This window comes from Panthera leo, chromosome E1 (assembly GCF_018350215.1).
Source record: "Panthera leo isolate Ple1 chromosome E1, P.leo_Ple1_pat1.1, whole genome shotgun sequence".
NCBI lineage: Eukaryota > Metazoa > Chordata > Mammalia > Carnivora > Felidae > Panthera > Panthera leo.
Window position 1 is genome coordinate 37,236,466 of NC_056692.1, and position 25,046 is coordinate 37,261,511.

Sequence of the window (25,046 nt, forward strand, 5' to 3'; positions counted from 1 at the left end):
GGGTAAGTGCATGAAACAGACACCATATAGCGACTACTGACTAATCTTGTTCCCATTCCTCCAGCTAATTCAAGGCTAAGAGGCTAGCCTGAAGTCATCCAGCAAATGAGGGGGAAGAGCTGGGAGCCTGGTATCCTGAGGCCCTCCTTTCTCAGGTTTCTGGATACTGCTAGGTGATGCATTTCCAGCAACTCCCCGAACTGTACTGACAAGTATTTATTGAAGGTCTGCTATATGTCAGGCACTGCTCTAGGCTGGGGATACAGTGGTAAGGAAGACAGCCAAGGTCACTGCATCAGGGAGCTTACGTTATAATCGGGAAAACCGGCAATAAAAAATTTAAAATAGACTTTTAGATAGTGCTGCGAAGGAAATGCATGGCACGTTACAAATATGGACAGCACAGACCCTCGTTTTGTATCGCTAAGGCACTGACAGCATCTGTCTAGGGCAAATGTGAGACAAGCTTGGGTGTTGGTATCTGAGACACCTGGCTTTGAATTCGAGCTCCACGTGGTCTGATGAATGTCTTCCTGCGCCTCTTTTCTCATTAGGAAAATGAGAACAGTGATTGCTAAAGTTGGTGTGAAAATTGATACAACGGGACACATAACATTTTCTCAGTGTTTAGTGTTTTTCACCTCCGGCAGGTCGGAGCTGGAACCCTTAGTGAGGCCAGGTGGAACCGTAGCCTCGTACTGTGTGTGCTTCTTGGGTGTTTGTCGGGGAGGGGTATGTGGGAACGGGGAATTACCTGGAGAACTCCTGAAAAGGAAGAAAAAAATTCCTGGGAGAAGCAGCCCCTCCCTGCACCACGAACCGGTATCATTCTTTTTCTCTCGGTGCATGTTCCCTGGAGAAATGTCCTTGGTTGACTGCCATTGCCCAGGATTTAATGTCTTAGAAGAATTAGAAGTTACCCTTTATAACCCAGTAATCTCCAAAATTGGGCATAGAAATAAAATATTAGAACTTCTATTTATGTATTTTTCATATAATCGCTTTTTAATATCTATTTTTGTGTCTTATGTTACACAATATAGGGGTACAGTAGTACAGGTATATAATTTATAAACACATGGGGGTATGCATGATCAAAACTTTCTGACGGGGGTGCAATCAGAAAAGTGGAAGGCCACATGGAGGCTAAGGGAGGAAAATTACCGTCAGCCCTCAGTTCACTTGCCCAACATAAACCCAGAAAGTAGCCTGCAGGCATCACTACGCTAATAAGCAACAGTGAAGAACGTACCTAATCTCTTAAATCCCAAGTTAGTGTTTTTCCCTCTACAAATTTCGGGGGGGGGGGGGGGCGGGATGTGGAAGTAGAAATTAAATACACAATGCGAGCCATGTCAAAAGCCAGTTTTGGAGGAGCCATTAAACCAACCAGATTCGCCTGAAAAATATGCACAAGACAGAGACCATCTCCTGTGGGTTCAGAAGCACTCGGAACAAAAACCTCCTCCCCACCGCTTTGTAGGCCAGTTATTTTCACTCATTTCCCATCACACTACGCAGTGTCTGTTTTTAAGACCGATGTGTCCTTCCTTTCCCCAACTCACACGCACATCACCACCACACGTTCCAGCTTCTTTCAAACCATTCATTTCGCCTCCAAGGTGACACCATGTGGAACCAAAAATGAAGCAGCAAAATGTTGAAAATAAAAATAAAGCGGACTTTATTTAGAAGATAAAGATGGTGGTATCAGTTTTGGTTAATAAAGTTGGGCTCAAGTGTTTTAACAGGTCTTTAATGCCATCACAGACTGGCATGCCAAGGGCATTCTGAATGCCAATTACAGACTGAAGTTGTTTCAAAACCAAGATGCTATCAAAAGCTGATGGAGTTGAGATTTCTCATAAAAGTCGGACTAACACACTTCTTAAATATCAGAGTGACTAGATTACTTGGTTCTGAAAGTGAAAACACTACACTGAGCATTTCCCCTCCCTTTCTCCGCAAGTCCCTAAGGCAAGATTACAGTTGCCTCTGACAGTCCAAAGTTCAACATTTCAACAGAGGGGAGCTGAGGGGAACCAGGAAAATGAAAAGCAAAATTAATAAATGTAATCGTAATTGATATAGGCAGCTGCCACTTACGGCAAACCAAAGCCTAGTCCGATGCCCATTTGCTTCACATTTGCACTGACATCTTCCCAAGCAGACGGTAACTACATTCTTGAAGGAATGTGCCAAGACTAGGGTGGGGAAGGCCCAGACAGTGAGTGGACTGAATGCATTTTGCACCCAGTTACCTTAGGTGGTACAATCGATTAAGGGTAAAAAAGCCCAGACTCTGGAAAACCCACTAGCCAAAAGTAACTAGGAAAGAGGATTAAATGCATAACCAGTGTAGAACGCCTGCAAGGCACCAAGACCACAGTCCAACCAGCCCATTTTCCTCCTCTCCATCACTGAATGGATCTGGGAGAAAGCGTTAGTAACAGCACTTGTCAACTGCTTCCCTGGAACAAAACATGACAAAACACACGGAAGGTTTTGTTTCCATTATGGTTCTCGGTGTACTTTATTCTCCTGCTGTCTAGCTAAGCAGCCCACACAGGACAGAAATGGGTAGCACTGAGGAATGATCAGATTTTTTTTCTCCCCAACATTCCTGCCCCCTCCCTAAGCCCTGACCAACCCCTATCTATCAGGAATGGTTAGTGTATCACCCTCTCCTCAAGGGACAACTAACATTTAAACGGGATTAGAGGGTCAGGTCTCTTCTTAGTAGGGCTTAGCAGGTGGTACAAACTCTCTATTCACAACGGAGTCTTTCCTTCAAACACCTGTTTTTTGTGTTTTCTTTTTTTTTTTTTTTTTTTTTGTACACTGGTTCATAGATCGGCACTTGACTTTGAACCTGGCACCAAAAGGCACAATATCTGATACCCTGTACAAGAGCGATTAGAGATGCTGCCATATGGATGAGCAAAACCGAGCCAATCCCACTTATGAATGGAAGGCTTGGATGGGGAGGGGAAAATGGCAAAGAGAAAAATGTAAGCCCACATTTTTTTTTTGCTAGAATGGAAATGAAAGTGGGAATTTAAGGTCTTGTTTTTTAATCCTCCAAACACCAGGAAGCAATTAAAGATCTTCCTTGGTGTTTTTGAAAGCAGCATATTCAAAATGCCAGCAAAAAACTACTAGTAACTGCAAAAACCAAAAGGGGGTCAAAGCTCACCGACATCCCTCCTTATTGCTGAAAGATTCTAAACCCAAAATTTCGGGTGCCCTGTTCCCTTGTAAAAGGGAAAATAGCGAAGTCTGCTTTATGGTTCTCATAGCACATCACACTTTTAAAAAAATATTAAAGTGTGTGACCAGGGGAATGTCTGACACCATTTTATTAATCTTCAACTTCAGTGGAAAAATAAAACCTTTTTCAAGTGCCATTTTCATCACAAGAGTCCTAGTATATATATATATATGTATGTATATATATACTTTTGTTTTTTAAGTTTTATTTTGTTGATTAGTTGGTTTTGAAGTGCAGCAAGAGACCAATACCGCATTGTAGTCAATCAAATAAAAGAGAACAGAAGGCCAAGCAGTTTCCAAATGGTTATTTTATCAGATTGTTTGAACATTAAATTTATCCTCGTTTGCAATCCAAAATAGTTACCTGAAGTTTGCTCTGTGTGTGTCTGTGTGTGTGCGCGTGTGTGTTTACTTTTATTGTGTATTTGTTTTTAAACTCTTTGGCACAATTTTCTGGGGGTGTTCAGACTGCCACCATACATGTCAGGAGAGACCTTTTCTTTTGTGCTGCTACTTCTGAGCATCTAAATTTTGGTTTGTTTGGGTTGTGGCTTTCTTTTGTTTTGAAGTCTGCATTCTTTATTTGTAACAATTGTATTTTAATTTTTTCTAGATCCTCTAACTCCAGAGTTTTCTTTTTCTCCCCCCCTCCCCCCCACTTCTACATTCACAGTTGAACCATATTATTAGGAAAGGCGCCTTGATGAAAAGATCAGGATACGGGAGCTCTGACCATTCGTCAGTGTTTTCCCTAGAAGGTAATTAAAAAAACAAAACAAAAAACAAAACCTAAAGAGCGTCTTTCCTTTTTTTTTCTTTTTTTTTTTTTTTTTTTTTACACATCTCTTGTGCTGCATCAGTAGACAGGACTTCGGTTAGTTTTATGAAATGCAACATCTAACCCCTTTTTTTCTGGGAAAAAGAAACTGCAATGACTTGAAGTTGAGAATGTGGATACCGCCTCACTCACACACACTCATTCTCAGACCGTAAAGAATCCCTCACCCTCCTTTTAGCCGGCACGCGTACAGTACCGTGTGGCAATGGTACACCAAAGGTGGGCTTGAGACCCAGGCTCCATCTTTCTTGTCAGTAGCAAAGGCCAGACTGCCTTTTACAACAAAGCACCACAGCTGAACCCAGTCCCTCCTCCTCTCCCAAACCAGTCACTCCACTCGGCACCGGCCAAAAGACAGAAAAGCTAGTTCTAGCCTGTCCTGGGAAGAGAGAACTTCCTTTTTTTTTTTTTTCCTAAGCAAATACATCCATCGTTTTTCTCTTTTCCAAGATGGCCGACGTTATGGTTTTCTACGAAGTCAGTGCTTACTTAGCTCACTAACAGCGCTGCTGTTGGCGGCTGCGGCTGCTGCTGTGGCAGGATTTTCAATGTGGTGTGTTTTCAAGCCTCACTCACTCATCCTCTCATTCCCAAACATTCAGCATCCGTGCACACTCCTCACTTCCGGGTTTTTCAAAAGATTGGAGATTTCCAGTGGGGGTCTCAGGTTATCATCCCAATGGTAACAGATCTAAAAACAGACGGAAAACAAGTCAACTTTGAGATCACATACAGTTGGAAGAGTCAAACGCTTCTGATTCCCACAATGAAGTGCTCACCAGCCTGAAATGAATCGGTCTAGTTTGTCCTAATAAAAGGACTAATTGTTTTTCTTGTCTTCCTATGTGCCAGCTACCTGCTCTCATTACCACCTATACTAAGAGGGTAGGAGGGAAGCTAACAAGATAAAACTCAAAATAGCCAATTTTATCGAGATCTTTGGAGTAAGACAATGAGTATGTTGAGAGTTGAAAAAATAAAGACTACATCTGAAAGCAAGGGTCAGGGGTGCCTGGGTGTCGACTCTTGATTTCAGCTCAGGTCATGATATCACAGTTAGCGAGCCCCTCTATGCTGACAATGCGGAGCCTGCTTGGGATTCTCTCTCCCTGCCTCTCCCCTCCCCTCTCTCAAAAATAAATAAAAAATTTAAAAAAAAACAAAAAACAAAAAAGCAAGCGTCACACAACTCTTGACTTTGGATATCTTCTGCAGAGCTATGCAATGTCTAAAAGCGCTGCAGTAAAAAAAAAGTATAAAGAGCAGGAGGAAGGGAATAGCGAGTAGAAAAGAAAATTCTGGGAAAATGCCATTACCGATGACTTTATTAGGACCCAAAATCATGCGGGGCCTTCACTGAATTCTAGTTACATAAGTGCTGCTCTTCATCACCACAAGGAATCAAGTATTTGGCTCAAGGAAAGATTGAGGATGCCCGACCCTTCCACTAGTACAAGCCTGAGGAACAAAGGCTTGGCTCAAAAGCACTTATATGGGAAGGGATACAAAACAAAAGGCCATGAGACAGGCAGCCCTTGTCGGAACAGTCTGAAGAAACTGTGCCTCCTCCCCAAGAGAGTAGAAGGAAGAGGGCAATGGAGATGAGCTCTTACCAAGCTTGGTTCTTCAGTTTTCTCAGTTCTTTTGTTGCCCATGTAGCAAGGGTTTTTGCTTTGTTAGTCTTCGATCTCCGTCCTTCAGTTAACAGTTCATGGATCATTGGCCTAGCTTCTACTAATTTCAGTACGTCCTTCCCAAATGCTGTACACAAGTCCCTGTGCAGAACAAACACACCTGACAATGAGCTCCTTGGCCCGACACTGCTATCACGTTTTGAGCCTTCCAAACCAGTGCTAAGCTAGTTGTGGGTTTCTTCATATTTATCTGCTTTTTAACGTTTATTTGAGAGAGAGAGAGTGAACGCGAGCAGGGGAGAGGCAGAGAGAGGGAGACAGAATCCCAAACAGGCTCCAAGCTGCCAGCACAGAGCCTGACGCAGGGGTCGAACTCCCGAACCGTGAGGTCACGACCTGAGCCGAAATCAAGAGTCGGACACTTAACCAACTGAGCCTCCCAGGTGCCCCTGGATTCACTTGCTTTTTAAAGCTGGAAGAAATTTTAGGGATAAGTTGAGCACCTACCCTCAACAGATGCACAAAATGAACTCTAAAGAGAGAGGATGACTACTGCAGGTTCTACAACTAACTCATGGTTCTCTCTTCTAGTGATGCCTCAGAAACTCTCAACAGAGGAGGCTAAACATAGGCAATCTGTTGCCCAGCCTCAGAATATGGGATGGACACAGATCTGATGCTGCTCCTATACCTCTGAGAACTCACTTCGTAGTTTAGCGAAAAGAAATTAGAAACCTGGAGTCTGGAATAAGACCCAAGCTAAGGTTTGGAGTAAATTCTCACCTGTGAGAACTCGTAACAGGACACCATGGGTTCTATTAAAGAAATACCAGGACGCCTGGGTGGCTCGGTAGGTTAAGCGTCCCACTCTTGATTTCAGCTCTGATCACGATCTCATGGTTCATGGGATTGAGCCCCATGTCGGGCTCTATGCTGACAGGGCAGAGCCTGCTCAGGACTGTTTCTCTCTGCCCCTTCTCCCTCCCTCTCAAAATAAACAGACACTAAAAAAAGAAATATCCATGTCAAAGAAGTACACAATCACCATCCAGGCTACCCTCAAAATTCTTTACCACATGTCTTCGGATTTTCCAAAAGTTCTATTTAGCTACTGGAAACAGGATATAACCTACCCTATCAGTCCAGCAGCACAAGCTACTACTCCGTCTGTATGATCCTCATCTCCAGCAATGTGGTCAATGAAAGACAGAATAAATTCTACTCTGGGTTGTACCAGCATCACATCCGCTATAAAAGAAAGAGAAAGTCTGATGAAACTGTCCCACCCTGGCAGGACCGTACCCCCCATTTCAAAGTTTCCAAATACACTATCCCCCTCACAAGGCTGGCTTCAGGTGGGAGAATTAGCTGCACATAGTTATACCGAACTGTCCTTTCGCAGATTAAGATGTCATTCTTCACATCAACACAAGAGGCAGACAGTCCTTTTATTACAAGCAGAAATAATACAGAAGAGACTAATGGGACCTTTCCTCTAAGCCCATGGTATCAAAAGAGGTAAAGGACAAATACTTCCCTAGTCAGTAACAGAAATATCAGGTGACAGAGGAAATCTGATCTCCCAGTCCTTCAATTCAATTGCACTAGGGGTGTGTATGTGCTCACAGCTGCCACTCAGGGTTGGTGTAGACGCCAACCAGCACCACAGCCTTGCCGGATCCCATCCCTTACAATGCCCAAGAAAGGGGAGACAAAGCAGCAGAGGAAGAGGGAACAGAAATACGAAAGGCCATATTCTCTCCCAAAGCAACTCTCTTCATCAGGGCGCTTCCTTCTCCCCTTCCTTTCCATTCACAAGTGACAGAACTAGAGGCACAGCCCCTTTGGCTAAGTGAACTCTGGACGGAGTCAACTGGGTTGTATACTCAACGGTGCACGTTCTCCTGGTCTCCCTTCAGTCCCTGGACAATTCCGGTATAGGCTTCCAAGCAGCCTTCCCTTAGCTCATTCAGGTAATCCACCATGTCATAGTCTGACTGTAAGAGACAAAACAGCACGTCCATCACTCCAAGAGCCTTTAGTTGCACGACTGTCAAAAATCCCCCTCATCCAATCAGGGCTGGACTTAAAGATAGCTTTAAGCCTACCTTGTCCACCTGGGCTTGGGAGGCCTGCTGAAGAGTATTCAAGACGACCTCTAGGTATTTTTTAAACTCTCCACCAATAGCAAGGGCAATATCACCAAACACTGACAGAATCTGTGGCTTCACAGACCTGTGGACGTTTTCATTCTGATAAAGAGAGAAAAGCAAATGAATAAAAGTCACAACGTGTCCCGCCCAAAGGCTATGACGACTACTAATACGCTGTGTACAGACCACATAATCTCTGAAAAGAGGGATTATGTATGCACTTTACTGGCTTCCCTGCACCACCCCCACCCCTCCCCCCATTCCATGCAGCGAGCACATGCGTTCCTTTAACTTTACAACCTTACTTTATGGAATGACTTTGTGAAAACGAACAATTCCTTTCTTCCTAAGCCTACAGCCAACATTCCAGCAACTTAAAGAGTTCCCTCTCACTGAGTTTTTAACCATGTTTCCAACTGACGATTTCTTCAGATCCTAGTAGACTGGCTTGTGCGTGCAGACACTCACCCCCAGGTTCTCCAGGAGGAGCTGCATCACCTCGTCACAGAAAGGTAAGATGTTGGACTGCAGGGCACGGCATAGGTCTCCCACTAAGCCCACAGCTGCCAGACAAACCTGCAAAGAATCCAGGAAATGATCTTCCGAGCGGAAAAGGCCAACTGCGGGGTAAGGCATTATTTTTACTTAGCTGCTGCTCCTTTTATCACCTGAGCCTAGAGTGCAAGAAGAAAACATCCTCCCCTCTCTGAGATCAGTTCATTTTAACAACCAGTACATCAGGAAAAAAACTAAGGCCGTCCAAGGTTATCATTAAGAAAGGACAGAAATGACAGTATTCCCCAGGAACGATGGTGGCAAGAGCCAGGTGGTTAAAAAAAAAAAAAAGACAGAAGGAAAAAACCCGGCTCTTAGGGCGCCATGCTGGTGCAGCTAATATCTTGGTTTTTTTCACGGACTACTTCTGGGGAGTTGCCCTGAGTTCAGACACTCAGGGCAACAGAATAAGTTCACACCCAGGGCCAGTGCACCGAGACTGTCTGGACTTTGTACCGCAATGACTGTCCGGTATAAGCGAGAATATAAACGTGTTCTATTGAAAAGCATGGACTACCTGGTACTCAGCATAGTTTTTCAATCCAATGCCCAGGAAGGGTTTAAAGGCCTCCATGTACTTTAGGAACTCACCACCCAACACTGCAAAGAAGCAAACTGTTAGCACCACAGGATATCACAGAAGTGAGCAAAAATAACCATCCTGGCTCTCCCAAAATGTATTCGCTCCACACAACAGGTTGGGTGGAGCGTGCGTTAATTACCAATTCTCCAGTGAAGATGTTAAGGCTGTCTCAGACAAGTCAAATTCCTAAGTGCTGGAAGGGCCTAACTCTTATGCCCCGAAGATAATGCCAAATCTCCACGGAGCGGGATTCCACTTTGGCTGAAAAAAAACCCAAGTGGTTTTTTTCACGGAACGTCAGGGTTAATTTTGAATTGGATGAGCTAACAATGCTGCCTCTTGGCCACCTCTTCACCTGGTTATAACATGTCTTCTCTGGCAGCCAGGTTTAAAACAGGGTCCATCCCTGGGCAATCCCATCAAGGACTTATTTAACAAGCCAGTCAGGGAAAGCAGACCAGGCTTCTTTCCGAATTCACCGCTCCGGGAGCCATAATGAACCGCCAGGTCCTGTCAGGGTGGTTACATGTGGCCAGATCAGTTGAACATATGCTTCTTATGCTAGAAATAGGTCTGCTCCCCGGAGAAGTAGTCCTCTGGTAATGGCCTTGGTAATACACTTTACAGGCCATCCCTGAAGAAGCATTCCAGGTTTCTGAAGTGCTCTTTAATGTGCTTTTAAATGGCCGTTCGAAGAGTCTTAAGCAGACGTGGCTCCCCCAAAGCAATTTTGTATAGTCAGACATATAACAACCAGAAAACCAATTAATTCCTAGAACCCTCAATGTTTTACTCCATCCCATACAAGGGACCATGCATGATGGGTCAACCCGGAGTCTGAAGCATTACAACTTGAACCAGAAGGTAGCAAGTTCCAGCAAAGAAAACAGAAACCTTTCCTTCCTCCATCCTTGAAAGGAACCAAACTTCAATAAAGCAAGTAGACTTTCAGGGTTAAAAGGAACCTGACGAACACGGGGTAGATGATAATAGTTTCTTCCCCAGAACAGTTGCCAATCTGAGATGCAAACTGGCCCCCCGTTTATTTCAGTGAGAGTGGCAAAGCAGTTATACACAAAGTTATGCTTATATTCAACCCAACTTTGCACTCCAGTCATGCCCCAGTAAATGAGAAGACAGGACTATGCTTTCTCTGGTCAAAAATTTCCCTGGTCAAAAATTTCCCATGGCCATTGAAACTCCCATACCCTAAAGACACTCCCTGCCCAATTTTGGCTCACTGACCTTCCACCAGTGTGCTAACTGCCATTAGGGCATCCTCTTGCACTCCCCCAGACCCAGCTGTGCTTTGGAACATCCTTAACAGGGAGGCCATGACCACATCAGAGATCTGCAAAGCATCTTGATGTTGCACTTTCCGGAGAACATTCTGTGAAATGAACAAGAAAGAGTTCAGGATCTGTTGATTCTAAACCTTCCAATCAGAACACTAAACATACCTTCCTAAAAAAAAAAAAAAAAAAAAAAAAAAAAAAAAAATTTAATTAAATTCCTTGACTTTCTAGCTTTCTTTTTTTTTTTTTTTTGGAAATGCCAAATACACTTTTTGTAATCAAAAGCTTTCACAGTGTAAATCACCTGCAACAAAACATGCATTTTAAGATCCCTTCTATTCCCCAATTCAGAATGAACACAAGATGATCTTCCATGGTACATAAACTCATTTCTTCTGCATTTCATTTATGTCTGATAAACCCATCAGTAGCCTCCATATTCCAATCTTCCTGGAATGGCACTTGAATTTACTTCAGCTTTAAAGAAGAACAGGTTATATTATAGTTCCTACTCATAAAACAAAAAAGCAATCCTTCCTATATCCTAACCTATTTACAGATGATAGGAAAGAAATAGCTTTGATAAAATAAAGCCAACTGAATTATCCTAATTCAGTACTCCTCAAACCTCCCTCCTTAGCCTTTAATTTGTTTCAACTAATGTTACCAGATCATTCCTGCATTTGTCGGATAACTCAAGAAAGACCTTAACAGTCAAGCTTAAAAAAAAAAAATTAAGTTTGGCTAAGAAAGAAAAGAGAGTTCATAGGGAAGATGACCTAGCTAGCATCACTGAATACTAAAACCTAGTACCTATGTAAGCATTAGACAATTTCCAGGGTTTTCCTACCTTTGGTTAAAAAAGGGAATAGCACCTCAGCCACTCCATGAGTCCAGTCATGAATGGGTGATGTTGGATTTAAAGATTCCCGGTCTCCCCTCAAAAGACTACTCTGAGTAACAGGTACTATAAATGACATAAATTATAATAAAGCTTCCAATAGGAACTGTTGTTTCAAAAGATGATGGCAGAAAAACTCAAGGCTTCATTTTTTTAGCCGAGTGAACCACAGCTGGGAGCCAAATCTGGCTGGGCTGCATTTGGACAACCCACTAAAAAAACCAAGACTGGAAGCTGCCAACACAACATAGCTGTACAACATCATAAAACGAGCAGTTTCCTCCCCTAAACTGGGCAAAAGACAAATCCTGTCTTTACGGACAGAGAAGAAAAGAGAACACTTTCTGATCGGCCTCAGAACTGGTAAGCGATAAAGCACCACTGTACCTGAAGAGTTGCGCAGAGCAAAGACTGAAGGTCATTGAACTGGATCCTATCCGATGTGCTCTGGATATGTGACTACAAAGAAAAGAAGATCATCATATTCTGAATAAACACCTTCTAAAAGAGCGCTGAACTTCCTCAATGCTTCCATTTTTGCTGGGTTTAGCAAGACCATTAAATAATCTTTACTGATTCTAACGTAGGAAATAAAAAACTTACAGATGTATATGATGTGATGTGTCTAAGTAACTGGGATGAGCAATGCAGATTTAAAGAGGCAACATTTTTTGTAGAAGCCTTACATCGTTCTGAGAAAATATATATTTACACGTAAATGCAAACACCAAGAAGAGAGGATGGGCCTCCCACCTCCGACCCAGCCAGGAAAGCCCAGTCTCACCTCCATCTGGAGCACCTGCTGCAGTCGCTCCATGATAACCAGAGTAGTCTTCTGAACCGCAGGGTAACAATCCTTGGCACTGTTTTTCACAATTTCCATCAGAGATTCATATGCAGAACTCCTCAGGTTGTTCTGGTGTCCATCAGGTCTGTAAGGAAGACACAACAACAATCTTAAAGTCTCACCTGAGAAAAAGAATAGAGTTGTTATGACATAGACCTTGTTGCAAAGAAAATAAGGATCCTATGGGGGGCGCCTGGGGCGGGGGGGGTGCTCAGTCGGTTAAGCATCTGACTTCAGCTCAGGTCATGATCTCATGGTTCGTGAGTCTGAGCCCAGAGCTGTCAGCACAGAGCCTGGAGCCTGCTTCAGATTCTGTTTCCCTCTCTGCCCCTCCCCCACTTACAGTCTCAAAAATAACGTTTAAAAAAAAAACAAAAAGGGAAGAAAATAAGGATCCTAGAACTGGTACGGTTGCAAACGTGGTTTGAGTTTGACAACACAATACAACCAGGAAATAAATTTTCAACTGTGAAGCCAATGGCTATCTTCATTATGGGTCTCCAGAGCTGGTTAAACTTTAGAATAACTCTTTGGAAATGGGCTGAAATTATAGGGAAACAAATTAGTTTAAAATGCTGAAGGGTGCCTGGGTGGCTCAGCCAGTTAAGCATCCAACTTTGGCTCAGGTCATGATCTCGCCGTTTGTGGGTTTGAGCCCCGTGAGCTGTGCTGTCTGTGCTGACGGCTTAGAGCCTGGTTTAGATTCTGTGTCTCCCTCTCTCTCTCTCAAAAATAAACATTAAAAGAAAAAAAAAAAAAAAAAGAATTTAGGTTTATGGGGGGAGGGGATAAAAATAAAATGCAGACGAAAGCATGTGGACAAATGAAGACGTTGCCTGAATAGCTAAGAAAAAGATAATTTTCTTCATTCATCTGTGAAAGATGGTATTATATATACTCTTGATCAGAGACGTAAAGATAAACTAAGGAAGCATGGAAGAGTTTAAACCCAGCCTTCTTCCTAATGGTTTCTTTTGAGCATGGCTTTAGGTATAGCTCACATACAACCAAAATTAAAGGTCGTTCCAACTTATAACCCCTTAGAACTACATTTCACGGGTGCATGGCTGGCTCAGTCGGTGGAGCATGTCACTCTTGTTCTTGGGGTTGTTAAGTTCGAGCTGCATATTGGGGGTAGAGATTACTTAAAAACAAATCTTTATTTTTTAAAATATTTTCTTTTAATTTTTAATGTTCGTTTACTCTTGAGAGAGACAGAGCACAAGTGGGGGAGGGGCAGAGAGAGGAGACACAGAATCTGAAGCAGGCTCTGGGCTCCGAACTGTCAGCACAGAGCCTGACATGGGGCTCGAACCCATGAACCACAAGATCATGACCTGAGCTGAAGTAGGACACTTAACCGACTAAGCCACCCAGACGCCCCTAAAAATAAATCTTTAAAAAATTTTTTTCAAAAGCTCAGTTCTAAAACAACTGCATTTTAATGCCAAGTTCTTCACCTATTTTAAAAAGTAGTAATTAATGATCTGGTGTGGCAATTAAATCCATAATAAGAGCTACGATTTCCTTTATACCATAATCAAAGGCTCCTGTTACCAGTAGACACTGAAAAATGAAGGGACCTCTCTAGACCAATTCCTCTTTATATGAGACTATTTTCTGACTTCACTTGTAACCTCAACATTCTAAGGTAGACATAGTCTGTATTTTCTTCTTTTTTTAAATGTTTATTTTTGAGAGAGAGAGGGAAACAGAGTGTGAGTGGGGGAGGGGCACAGAGCCCAATGCGGGGCTCAAACCCACAAACTGTGAGATCGTGACCTGAGTCGAAGTCAGACGTTTAACCGACTGAGCCACCAGGGCGCCCATGTATTTTCTTCTCTTATTTTTTAGCCCCAACATGGGGCTCAAACTCATGACCCTGAAATCAAGAGTTGCATGCTCTCACGATGGAGCCAGCCAGGTGTCCCTTTCTCTTATTTAAACAAATAGTGTACCAGAAGACTCTTTTAATGCTTCCTGTTACTATGTTCCCATGATTAGGTTATACAGAGGCGCCCCCCACCACACACAAGGCAAAAGGATTTGGATGCAAAGATACCACCCACTTCTGTATGTATCAGTCACCTGTCTGTAGTTTCTAGAAGCTTCTGAACTATGAGTTCAAAAGAAGAAGATAAGCAATAGGTAGCTGGTTCTTCCTGATCATCAGCCACATCTGCAGCTTCATAAGCAGCTTCAGCCAGACTGGAGAAAGCCTTAAACAGAGACAGAGTCAACATTAGTCCTGAAAAGAACCCCTCCCCAGGACAACCTCATTTCTCCTTAACATACTATGGGCAGTGTTCCTTTCCAACTGACCTAAGAATAAATCAATGCTAGTGAATCCTCAACTTTTCCTGTCAAAGTCCTAAGACAATCACTTAACAAGAGGTATCCTTAAAATTAAATATTTATGTATTTGTTTATTTATATTGTTTGTCCCACCCCAAACTCTCTCAGCAGCAGAGTTCTTTCATCTGCCACAAATACCTGCCACTACGTCATTTCTTTTTCCACTTACAGAAAGGCTTTTTAGCCCCACTCCTTCCTTGTCTGAACTTCCTCCCCCACACCCCCAAAGGTCCCTCATGAACTACCTTCAGCCTGCACTGACTCAGCACTTGGGCCGCCTACCTTCCTTCTCTTTTGCCCCCTTCTCAGCAATGGTACTTTTCGTAGCTAGCAACTCTCTACCTTAATCAAAATTTCTTGTTCCCCAAGCAACTGAAGAAAGAAAACCAGGTCCAGATAGTTTTCCCACCGGGTTAGCATGACTGTTCTAAATGGTTTGGGAACCAGTTCACCATGAGTCAACAGCTCCCACTGGCTCATGCAATTGGCATCCCCCACATTTTAATTGAAGAAATGAGAAAGGAGATGCTATTCAGAAAAGGCCTTCCAGTGAGGTAGACCCATTTCTCTCCCACACTTCCTACCTCCTTGCCCATGGCTCAGCCCAGCTCCATATCTCAGTGGAAAGAAGAGCCCTTACCCAGCACACGTTTGAAGCCACTCTGGGTTCAGCACTGAGGCCCTCAATCAGACACTGCAGCAGGGGAGTTAAGTAGACATCATTGATGGCAGCTTCAGGGAGCAGTTCACAAATTCGGCCCACAGTCCACGCGGTTGTATCTCGAACAACTACACTGGGGTCTTTCATTAATTCTATTAGGGTGGGCATAGCCTGCAAAAATAGCAATTAGCAAAGCGAAGCAAAGATTAAGATTCATGTCGACTGACACCTCGGAGGGGGAAATGCCGATGGTTGGGATTTTTCCTTAAAAATTTTTTTCAGTACTCTCTACACCCAACATGGGGTTCCAACTCACGACTCCAAGACCAAGAGTCCCACGGTCTTCTGACTGAGCTACCCAGTGCCCCCTGATGGTTGGGTTTTAACCCAAAGCATCAAGACAGTGTGTCATTTTAGAAGATACGTCTGTCCTGTATCCAACAGTGTGATCAAAACAAAAGGAAAAGTGAAACAGTCCTCTCTTCACCAAATCCCAGCAGAGAGTTTTATTAGAAGTCTAGCAAGAAAGGGGCGCCTGGGTGGCTCAGTCGGTTAAGCGTCCGACTTCAGCTCAGGTCACGATCTCGCCATCCGTGAGTTCGAGCCCCGCGTCGGGCTCTGGGCTGATGGCTCGGAGCCTGGAGCCTGTTTCCGATTCTGTGTCTCCCTCTCTCTCTGCCCCTCCCCCGTTCATGCTCTGTCTCTCTCTGTCTCAAAAATAAATAAAACCTTAAAAAAAAAAAAAAATTAAAAAAAAAAAAGTCTAGCAAGAAAAAGCTTCCAGCAGACTTCCGCCGAATCTCTCAGGTGGTGCACCTCCACGCAGTGGCGATGGCGTGTGGCTCCACTGGGAGAGGCCGAGTTCCACCGCACTGCGCTCCGATCCAATGGGCTCTCGTAGCGCTTTGTAACAGTAAAATAAACACCCTGTTTCCACAAGACTTTTCGTTACACAGATATCATTGTGTCCCAAGGACAGAATCATCACATAAAAATTACGGGGAAGGTTTATGACACAGCAGGTAAGTGAAAACACAAGTCCTGAGACTGCTGCACAGGAAGATGCCCATCCTGCCGCACACACATACGTGCACACAGAAGACAGCGACACAGATCAACGCTAAGAGTTAAGAATGTTATCCTTCAGCACGTGATTAAAGGGGACTTTTTCTGCCTTTCTGTCAAGTCCTGAGTTTTGTTAACAATCCAGAAATTACCTTTGTGGAGGACTACGTACAGTTTCGTTTTTTTTTTTTTTTTTTTTTTTTTTTTTTTTTTTATTTATTTTTGGGACAGAGAGAGACAGAGCATGAACAGGGGAGGGGCAGAGAGAGAGGGAGACACAGAATCGGAAACAGGCTCCAGGCTCCGAGCCATCAGCCCAGAGCCTGACGCGGGGCTCGAACTCACGGACCGCGAGATCGTGACCTGGCTGAAGTCGGACGCTTAACCGACTGCGCCACCCAGGCGCCCCAGTTTCGTTTTTAAAATAAAGGCACACTCTCAAGTAAAAAGCTCAAGTAATAAATATCCCATTTAAAAGCCCCCAGCCTCACCTGTATAACTAGTGGTTTGAGCTGATTGGGCTCTGGTCCTTCCAAGATACAGCCAAAAGCCATTACTGCTGCATCCCGGTACCGCCAATCCGGGTTCTTGATGTGTTCTTTAATGAAGGGGAGGACATGTGGGACGATGTCATCTTCACAGCAGGTGGCCAGAAGCATGAGGCACACGCCTGCTGCTTTGCAGGGGTTCCAGTCGTCGTCGTCGTCATTTTCATCCTGATGAAGAGAATGTGGCACTAGTTCAGTTTTTGTTCAAAGAATCACTTCAACTCAAAAAAAAAAATCCACTACCTCCAAAGGTCTTCTGACTACTCCCAGATGTCACTGGAACTTAAGTTTTGCGGATGTACATAAAATGTAAAACCTTTCCACGTACGAACGTATATATACGTATATACAATATTAAAGTTTACTTATTTATTCTGAGAGAGCACACAGGCACGTGAGCAGGGGAGGAACAGAGCGAGAATCCCCAACAGGCTCCACGCTGTCGGCGTGGAGCCCAACGCAGAGCTCGATCTCATGAGCCAGGAGATCGTGACCGGAGCCGAAATCAAGAGTTGGACACTCAACCGACTGAGCCACCCCATGAAAACTTTTCTGTTTGAATCTCTTCCACAAAGACTCATCGCAGCATAGCCTGTGATGCAGACAGAGGGAAGTCCCACTTCATACTACACAAGGACACAGACGACTCCCGCTACATGCAACAAGAAGGATGAAACTGGGACACACGGCAAGTGAAAGGCAAAGCAAGAGTATATGCCGTATGATTCTAGTTATGTAAAGCCCAAATTCAGTCAAAATTAATTTACTGTAGTAAAGGTGAGGGAGTGAATGACTCGGAAGAAGCTGTGAGGCGGCTTCTGGTGTGCTAATAATTATTACAGTTCAATGAAAAGTTAAACCAAAACCAACGTCAAAACCAAGATTCCATTCGCATTTCTCCGGAAACTAGAATTCAAGGCCTAGCTTCCTGACTGTGGCTACTCACACCACACAATCAATTTAAGGTAGGCTGCCTTAGGCACCTTCAGGATATTACACACCTAAAGAATGATTTGTTCCCAAATGCGAAAAACACAACAAAAATGTACAAAAGCGAAGACACTAAGGTCAAAAGATAAAAAGTGGCTGTAAAACTCAAAGATGAGACGAAAATTTGAGAACCCAGTCCACTTCAAACCAAATACGTCTCTACTTATCTTTTGAGATTGTTGTATTGAAAGTCACGTACTTTCCCAAAACCAAGTAACCTCCCTGCTTCCAAGGAAATTCTGCAGTGCTCAAAGTGACAACAAGGTTTCCTCAGAGCACTCCCAGCCCTCTGGTAATATTTTACATGTATCAGGAGGGAGGAGATACACAATCTTTCCAAACACCACACCAAGAAAGACTGTCATGCCCCAAATCAAAAGCGAACGATGCCAAGATACACTCCTTATAAAATACACTTCTATATATATCCCTTATACCCCCATCTTTATGAAGTCATTACTTTTCCTTTGTCCTGAATCTTATGGATGTTAATAATCATGAAGGATCAGAAATTTCTTCCACGGGTTGACGTCCTTCACTGGGATGTGAATAATTCTCAGCCAACCTCACCAACATTTGAAACGCGTACACACGTACTGTGAACTCATGAGAACAATCCAGATGTTAGCAGATAAATTAAGTGGCCTAAACTAGTACATCTCTCTCGCTAACCTTCACTGCAACTTTCGTAGCGTAGGTCCCCCCCCGCACGCCTTTGGACAAGGCTCAAATCAGAGCAGCAGCGGATGTAGCTCGTCTGCCATCAAGACCGAAACGGTCAGACCCAGTCCTCCCTCACAAACAACTCAGAGTCCAGAGGATCTTAGAGATCTGTTTGGTTGTTCCCGAGTCAAGCGGAACAGAACACCAACCGGCTGCAGAGTTGCCAAGTTCCCTCACGGAAACTGTTCCGCAGCAAATCAATCCTCAACAAGGTTTCACGGCTTCCCCGGCTAGATCTGTGAGGTAACTCACCTGTTTGGTTAGTGTCTGTGTGAGGATGGGAACCAGGTACTGGAGTGCTCCCTTGGCATAAAACTTGCTGGTGTGCTCAGGAGGTCGTCCTTGTTCGGCTGCCTGAGGAAAAACATAAAAGCAAGTTCTGGACGGCGGCAAACAGGCGGATACTAGAGGCATACAATAAGAGGTGCCCAGGGGTCTGTACAGAAATACACCTAGCAAATGTAACATTCGCTGTGATCTCTGGAGGCGCTCACTTTTTGGTCTACTTCAATGGGATTCTTTTAGGCCATACATATAAATCCACCTTAAAGGGCCAAGGCAATCGTAAGAACTACATTCCTTTTTCACAAGCTCAATTCATATTAACAAGATGTCATCTAACTAACCTTTGGATCAAGAGATGTACTAAGTTTACGTAATGATGCCAAAAATAAAACTGTTTCTTAGTGTGCAAGACAGTGAAGGCTGGAAACAAAGCTTGAGTTCAAAGACTGCAAAGTGCAGAACTAGCCCCTCTGTCTAGATCAAATTCCTTCACCAGAGTTAGTAAACTGGCAATTATGCATCCCGTGCTTGCATAAGGACTTCCAAAAGGAAATAATTCGGCGTCAGACATCACCTCATTAAATGGTGACTGCCAGCTGCCCCCTTGTGTTCACGGTACTAATACCAACATTTATAATAAATCCTGTCTGGCTGATTGGTAAAAGCATGACATGCCTCACTAAGGGTCTGTCTCCCTCCTGAGAAGCTTTGGCTAGCAGAGAAAGCAAAATCTCTACAAATGGAGACGCCCTCTAAGCCGAGTCAAAATAAGGCCTTCCCAGAGGAGACTAATGCCCATAAAGGAGCTACGTCCCGAAGCCCAAAGAGAAACAGCCCTCTCCCCGCGGCACCGACTTTCTCCCAGGCTCACCTCAGAAGCCTCAATGGCCAAGTCCATTTCCTCATCACACACATTGGACCAGAATTCTATCCCTTGTAGGGCCACCTCATCAATGTCACTTTTCATTGCTTCAATTGTGATCTTAAGAGGAAAAAAAAATGACACCGCAGACCCCGATTAAGTGCTAGTTCAAGTTAGACCCCTGCTTCTAACCACAGACACTCAAGTGTCAAAAACGTAGATTTATGAACGCTACGTCTGGAAGGAAAGGTAGAAACAGGAAACTGATTTAAAAATACACTCTTTACCAGCACAAAGATAGTACAAGTCTGCTTAGTACATTAGTGATGAGCGTCAACATTAACACTCAGGACTCCAGGAGTTTTCTTGATTTCAGAACATTAAGTAAAAAAATTACAGAAATAACAAGACAGCAAAAACGATGGGCTTTGCAACTAGCTACATGCTGAAATACATAGAACAGAAATACTTACAGCAAAAAGAGCAGGACCCATATACGTCTCCATGTACTGATAATATAAGGACATTATCTTTACCAGATTTTGTAAGGCAGCCACTCGTACCTTTTAAGAAGAAAAGATTACTTTGCTATTTAGTTTAACAATGTAGTCTGACAAAGACATAGAACTACTTCACACAAATGGGACAGTAACCTAAAGGGTCAGTTGAGGTACATTTGGGTAATGTCATCATTTCCCAAAAATCAATCTCTTCCCTTAGTTTTTTTCACTAGCCCTATTTATTTTTCCTCTTTCCTTTTTCCTCTTTCTTTCAACTTTAAAGGTGCCTGTGGAGCCTATGGTGGGACTAAAGTCACAAATGCCACTGAGACTGGATGTTACTCCCACCTGTCTCGAGGGTCAAGGTTTAGGTTACAGCAACAGCAAAAGCTGTTTCAATGGCTACAATGGAAAACAATCACTTGTGTAATTACAGCAATTAAGTAGCAAAGGGGACCAAAAACCATTTCTTCCTTAAACCTTTTATAAGACCATAGCAACTTACATTATGTTAACTTTCCAAGTACTGTTTTTCCCTCTTTTACTAAAAACAATGTTAGATGTCAGCCAAACCTTATTTCTGAAATCACCTGATTCCCAACATCTATTTATTTTTTATTTTTTAATGTTTATTCATTTGTTTTGAGAGGGAGAGAGACAGTACAAGCAGGGGAAGGGCAGAGAGAGAATCCCAAGCAGGTTCCGTGCTGTCAGCACAGAGCCTGACGTGGGGCTCAAACTCACGATCCAGGGGATCATGACCTGAGCTGAAACCAAGAGTCAGACGCTTAACCAACTGAGTCACCCAGGTGCCCCTGATTCCCAACATTTCAAACTACTATGTTAGAGACGGCATTTCCTAGGAAAGATGGAAGACAGATATTATCTGACCTCATACTTACCCTTGTATCTGGACACTGTGTGGCTTCACAGACCACCTGCATAATAAAGTGCCTCTCGGACTGTAGGAAGAATAAAAAGAAGAGAATAAGATTCTTCACATATATGAAGATCCTAGACTATCTCTTCAGGGAACACCTAGCACTCCCATAACCCTGACCAACTGAGCAGCTTTGCCCTGACATAGTAATGGCACTGTGAAAGCTATAATAGAGTTTGCCCCCAGTGTCTATTATATGACCTGCCCTCTAAAGAGGTCCCTAATCTTTTAATCCCCAAAATGACCTTCACTAACAAGACTCCAAGGAGGAAGTAGAAAGGAAAATGTAGGTCACAGAGTTTAAATAAAAATGGTTACAAACAAAAATCCCTACATTAGGAAAATCCATTTCTTTATATTTAAAATTTGAGAATTCAAAACATCTGCTTTACTTAGGGGACAAATTTGTTTTCCGGGAGGTGGCAAATCCCCATCAAATGTGGTACGATACCGGAGAACAGAGCAATGAACTTATTTGCTACTATGCTAAAGCTTCTGAAATGTGGAAGGAAAAAGCCTACTTCCTAAACAATTAGAATTACAATTTGCTTTGTCTTCTTGGACCTCCCTACTTTGTCCACAAGACCAAGAAATGGCAAAAAGCACAGCTGAAGTGTCAACACACACAGATAACAAAAAAAACTTTCAGATCATATAATCCAGCAATTCCACTTGAGTATATATGTCCCAGAGAACTGAAACCAGGGCCTCAAAGACCTAGTTGTATACCCATGCCCATAGCAGCAGTATTCACAACAGCCAGAAGATGAAAGGAAGCAGCCCACATGTCCACCGACAGATGAATAAACAAAACATGATGTATACCCACAACAGAATATTATTCAGCCTGAGAAAGGAAATTCCGACACACGCTGCGACATGGATGAACCCAAGACATTATGTTAAATGAAGTAAGCCGGTCACCAAAAGGCAAATCAAATACTGTATGACTGATTACACTTAAATAAGGTATCTAGTGTAATCAAATTCATAGAAACAGAAAGTGAAAGAGTGGTTGCCAGGGCCTGGGAAGGGGAAAACATAGAGTTGTTTAATGCATACAGTTGCAGTTTTGCAAGATCAAAAAGTTCTGGAGACTGGTTGCCAAACAACGGGAATATGTTTAACACTACTGAATTGTACACTTACAATGGTTAAGATGTAAATGTTAGGTTACTATAGATTTTAACAGAACTTAAGTAATAGGGGGAAATACTTTCAGGCAAGATAAACTTTCTTTATATATTAATTTTCAAAAGCACCCTTCTAAGGAGGTGTGAAATAGTTCAACTTCTATAATTTTTTTTTCAAGTACATTCTATGGCCAACGTGGGGCTCAAGCATGTGACCTCAAGATCAAGAGTTACATGCTCTACCAGCTGAGCCAGCCAGTTACCCCCCAACCCCCTGCTTTCTTTACAGAGAAAGAGAGAGAGCGAGAGAATTTTAAACAGGCTCGACGCTCAGCACAGAGACACCACAGGACTCTATCCTACGACCTGGGATCATGACCAGAGCTGAAATTAAGTCAGATGCTCAACCCACTGAGCCACCCAGGTGCCCCCCGCCCTTTTGAAGTAAGCTCTACAACTTCAGTCGTATTTTTAAAATCTCAGAGCACATCCACATTTTGATCTGCAGAAGGAAAAACCTAAGCTTAGAAACACTTCAGATCACATTTTCCCCAAAGCCTCATGAAAAAAGGCAAACACCTACTCCAAGACCATTTCTTACATAACACAAATCTTGAATGGAAATGAGTGCACCTAGTAGTGCACTAAATCACAAAACTTAAAACAAAACAAAACCAAACAAAACCAAAAGCCCTTTCATTTGATTGTTACTCCGCACCTTCTAAACCTTTTTGTCGAAAGAGACTCACCTCTTTGTCAAAGTTTGCTTTGGTGAACTCCAATGAGTTCAGGAGTGCATTAGTAGCCGCCAGCTTCACATTATTACTGGGCTCCTCTTTCCTCATCCCCTGGATTATGGCAGTCAGAATCTCATTGGATTTATCCTGTAGCTGCTCTGGGTCCTGAAACGAGCAGAGAAGCGCAGTGAGTAAAATAATGAGCTCATGACTAATCAGCAGTCCTTTTAACTGTGAAATCACTCGAGTGAGTATCATGACTTTCTCTGATCTCTTTCCACACATTTCCATTTAGGGACAAATAACCTGCAAAATATCCCAAGGTCTAGTCGTCCAAAATCAATCTGAAACAAGTTAAACTCATCAACTTCATCTGATTTCTTAGCACGATGACTCTGGACATGAGGTAATGCTGACTTTTTCTTCCCCCTCTTGTGAAAGGGAAATGGCAGGCTGGTGTTTTTTCTAGTCTATCTGTACCGACTGAAGTAAAGCTTCTGAGGACCAAGGATCAATACCTAGGCACACCATCTAGGCAGTCTAAGTCCAGGTAAAGTGCTGTGGACGTCTTTGCTTCATCAAGTCTGTATATGAAAACAGACACCAAGGGTGGTAACCTCAGCAGCAGCCAGAGTCCCAGGAGGGCTGCATTTCACAAACTATGCTGTGCCTATGGTGGCTAAGCCAACTACAGCAAGGGTTGGCAAACTGTTTCTGTAAAAAAAAAAATAAATGAAGAAAAATAACACAGCATCCTTGGTACACTGAGGATCTTGAGAAAGGGATCCAGGTCAGGGATGTTCTAAGGCAGAGAATATCTTCCTTTAAGAGTCTAGAATCTATACCTCTCCAAGCATACAGATTTCTACTTTTGAGTTTGCAACCCTCAAGTCTCTTTACGTTAGGGCATGATTAGCAATATGAGGATAAGCCAGCTATCCAAATATAGAAGTCTAGATTACAAAAAAGCAGTCCTACTTGCAAAAACACTCTGTAGTAGCTTGGTTTCCTCCATCGTATGATAAAGAACAATCGTAGTACCATGCATGGGACAACCGGGGGAATCAGAGCTATGTATGTTAGATACAGAAGGCAGTACTTACTATATCTTGGCAAATGTAACCAATAGCTTCCAATGTCGACTCTTTCATGTGCTCTGTGCTGTTGGGGTTTGTGACATTGGCCACCAGCTGAGGAATGAGCTCTGGCCATTGGTTCACTGGGATCTCCGCACAAGCAATACCAGCCACACATTGTGAGGCAGAACTAGGCCGGTAAGTTTCTGTGCCCAAAGTCTGCAAAACCTGCACACACACACAAAACAAGATGAAAGATATCAATTTCTAATAATATTTGAACACATTTTGCCTACCGCCAAACCTCTTATATCAGTCTCAATTTTCTGCAACATGCGAAAGTAGAAAAGGCCTAAGTGGTATAGTCAGCTGTCAAAATACAAAAACAAAACCAGCCTCAGTACTAATACCTGCATAATCAACATTGTCCCAGAGCCTAGAAACAAAACTAACCGCCCCCTGCTTCTAAATGGAATTCTCCAAAGCCAGACAGACACCTCACGTCAACGTTCAATGCAACGTAAGAAAACAACAAACAGTCAGAAGGGAGACAACGTTAGAAGGCAAGGGATGACAAAATTCACCTTCCAGGCTCCTTGTCGGTGGTACAATGGGAGGATGCTCACGGCCTTATTTTGTGGACACAAAATGGGGGGTTTTAGAATGAGGCTAACTCTGGGGCATTCAAATGGGTCTGATTCACTGTAGATCATGGTCTAGCCTGATTCAGGGAAGAGAGCTTCCCACTCGTGAAACATGGAACATAGCCTCTTCCCTCTGGTCATTGACAGTTTAGCACCCGGGATGACTTTCATAGAAAGGCCTTGGTCAGGGAACATCACTAAGCGCAGACACAAAGTTAATGATGTTACCAACACCTAAGAATGAATCCTTCTTTAACTTCCAATCTAGAAGGATTTGTTTTGTTTGCCCAAGAATCAGAGAACTCTTCTCTCCGCTTTCAACAGATACCAAGAACTAGTTAGATACGCCAATTAAAAGGAGATCTGCTTATCATTAAACTGGTCTTCTTTGAAATGATAATCATACAAGGATTTATGTAAAGGGTAAAGGCACAGGTACAGATAAAGG

General features: G+C 43.2%; 1 protein-coding gene across 1 annotated transcript in view; it reads right to left on the reverse strand.

The window, feature by feature from the left end:
* Nucleotides 1–1,660: 1,660 nt before the first annotated feature.
* The window catches only part of KPNB1 (karyopherin subunit beta 1), a 28,516-nt gene continuing 5,130 nt past the window's right edge, over nt 1,661–25,046 (reverse strand). The window contains exons 4-22 of the mRNA XM_042916583.1: nt 23,982–24,182; nt 22,891–23,043; nt 20,971–21,030; nt 20,042–20,131; nt 19,578–19,688; nt 18,674–18,775; nt 16,652–16,876; nt 15,075–15,266; nt 14,168–14,298; nt 12,017–12,164; nt 11,620–11,691; nt 10,282–10,426; nt 8,971–9,053; nt 8,367–8,474; nt 7,854–7,997; nt 7,637–7,742; nt 6,879–6,993; nt 5,725–5,886; nt 1,661–4,802 (exon numbers count right to left, since the gene is read on the reverse strand). Coding sequence (XP_042772517.1) covers nt 4,802; nt 5,725–5,886; nt 6,879–6,993; nt 7,637–7,742; nt 7,854–7,997; nt 8,367–8,474; nt 8,971–9,053; nt 10,282–10,426; nt 11,620–11,691; nt 12,017–12,164; nt 14,168–14,298; nt 15,075–15,266; nt 16,652–16,876; nt 18,674–18,775; nt 19,578–19,688; nt 20,042–20,131; nt 20,971–21,030; nt 22,891–23,043; nt 23,982–24,182 — 2,349 coding nt within the window. The 3' untranslated portion in view covers nt 1,661–4,801. The remainder of the gene's footprint in view (nt 4,803–5,724; nt 5,887–6,878; nt 6,994–7,636; nt 7,743–7,853; nt 7,998–8,366; nt 8,475–8,970; nt 9,054–10,281; nt 10,427–11,619; nt 11,692–12,016; nt 12,165–14,167; nt 14,299–15,074; nt 15,267–16,651; nt 16,877–18,673; nt 18,776–19,577; nt 19,689–20,041; nt 20,132–20,970; nt 21,031–22,890; nt 23,044–23,981; nt 24,183–25,046) is intronic.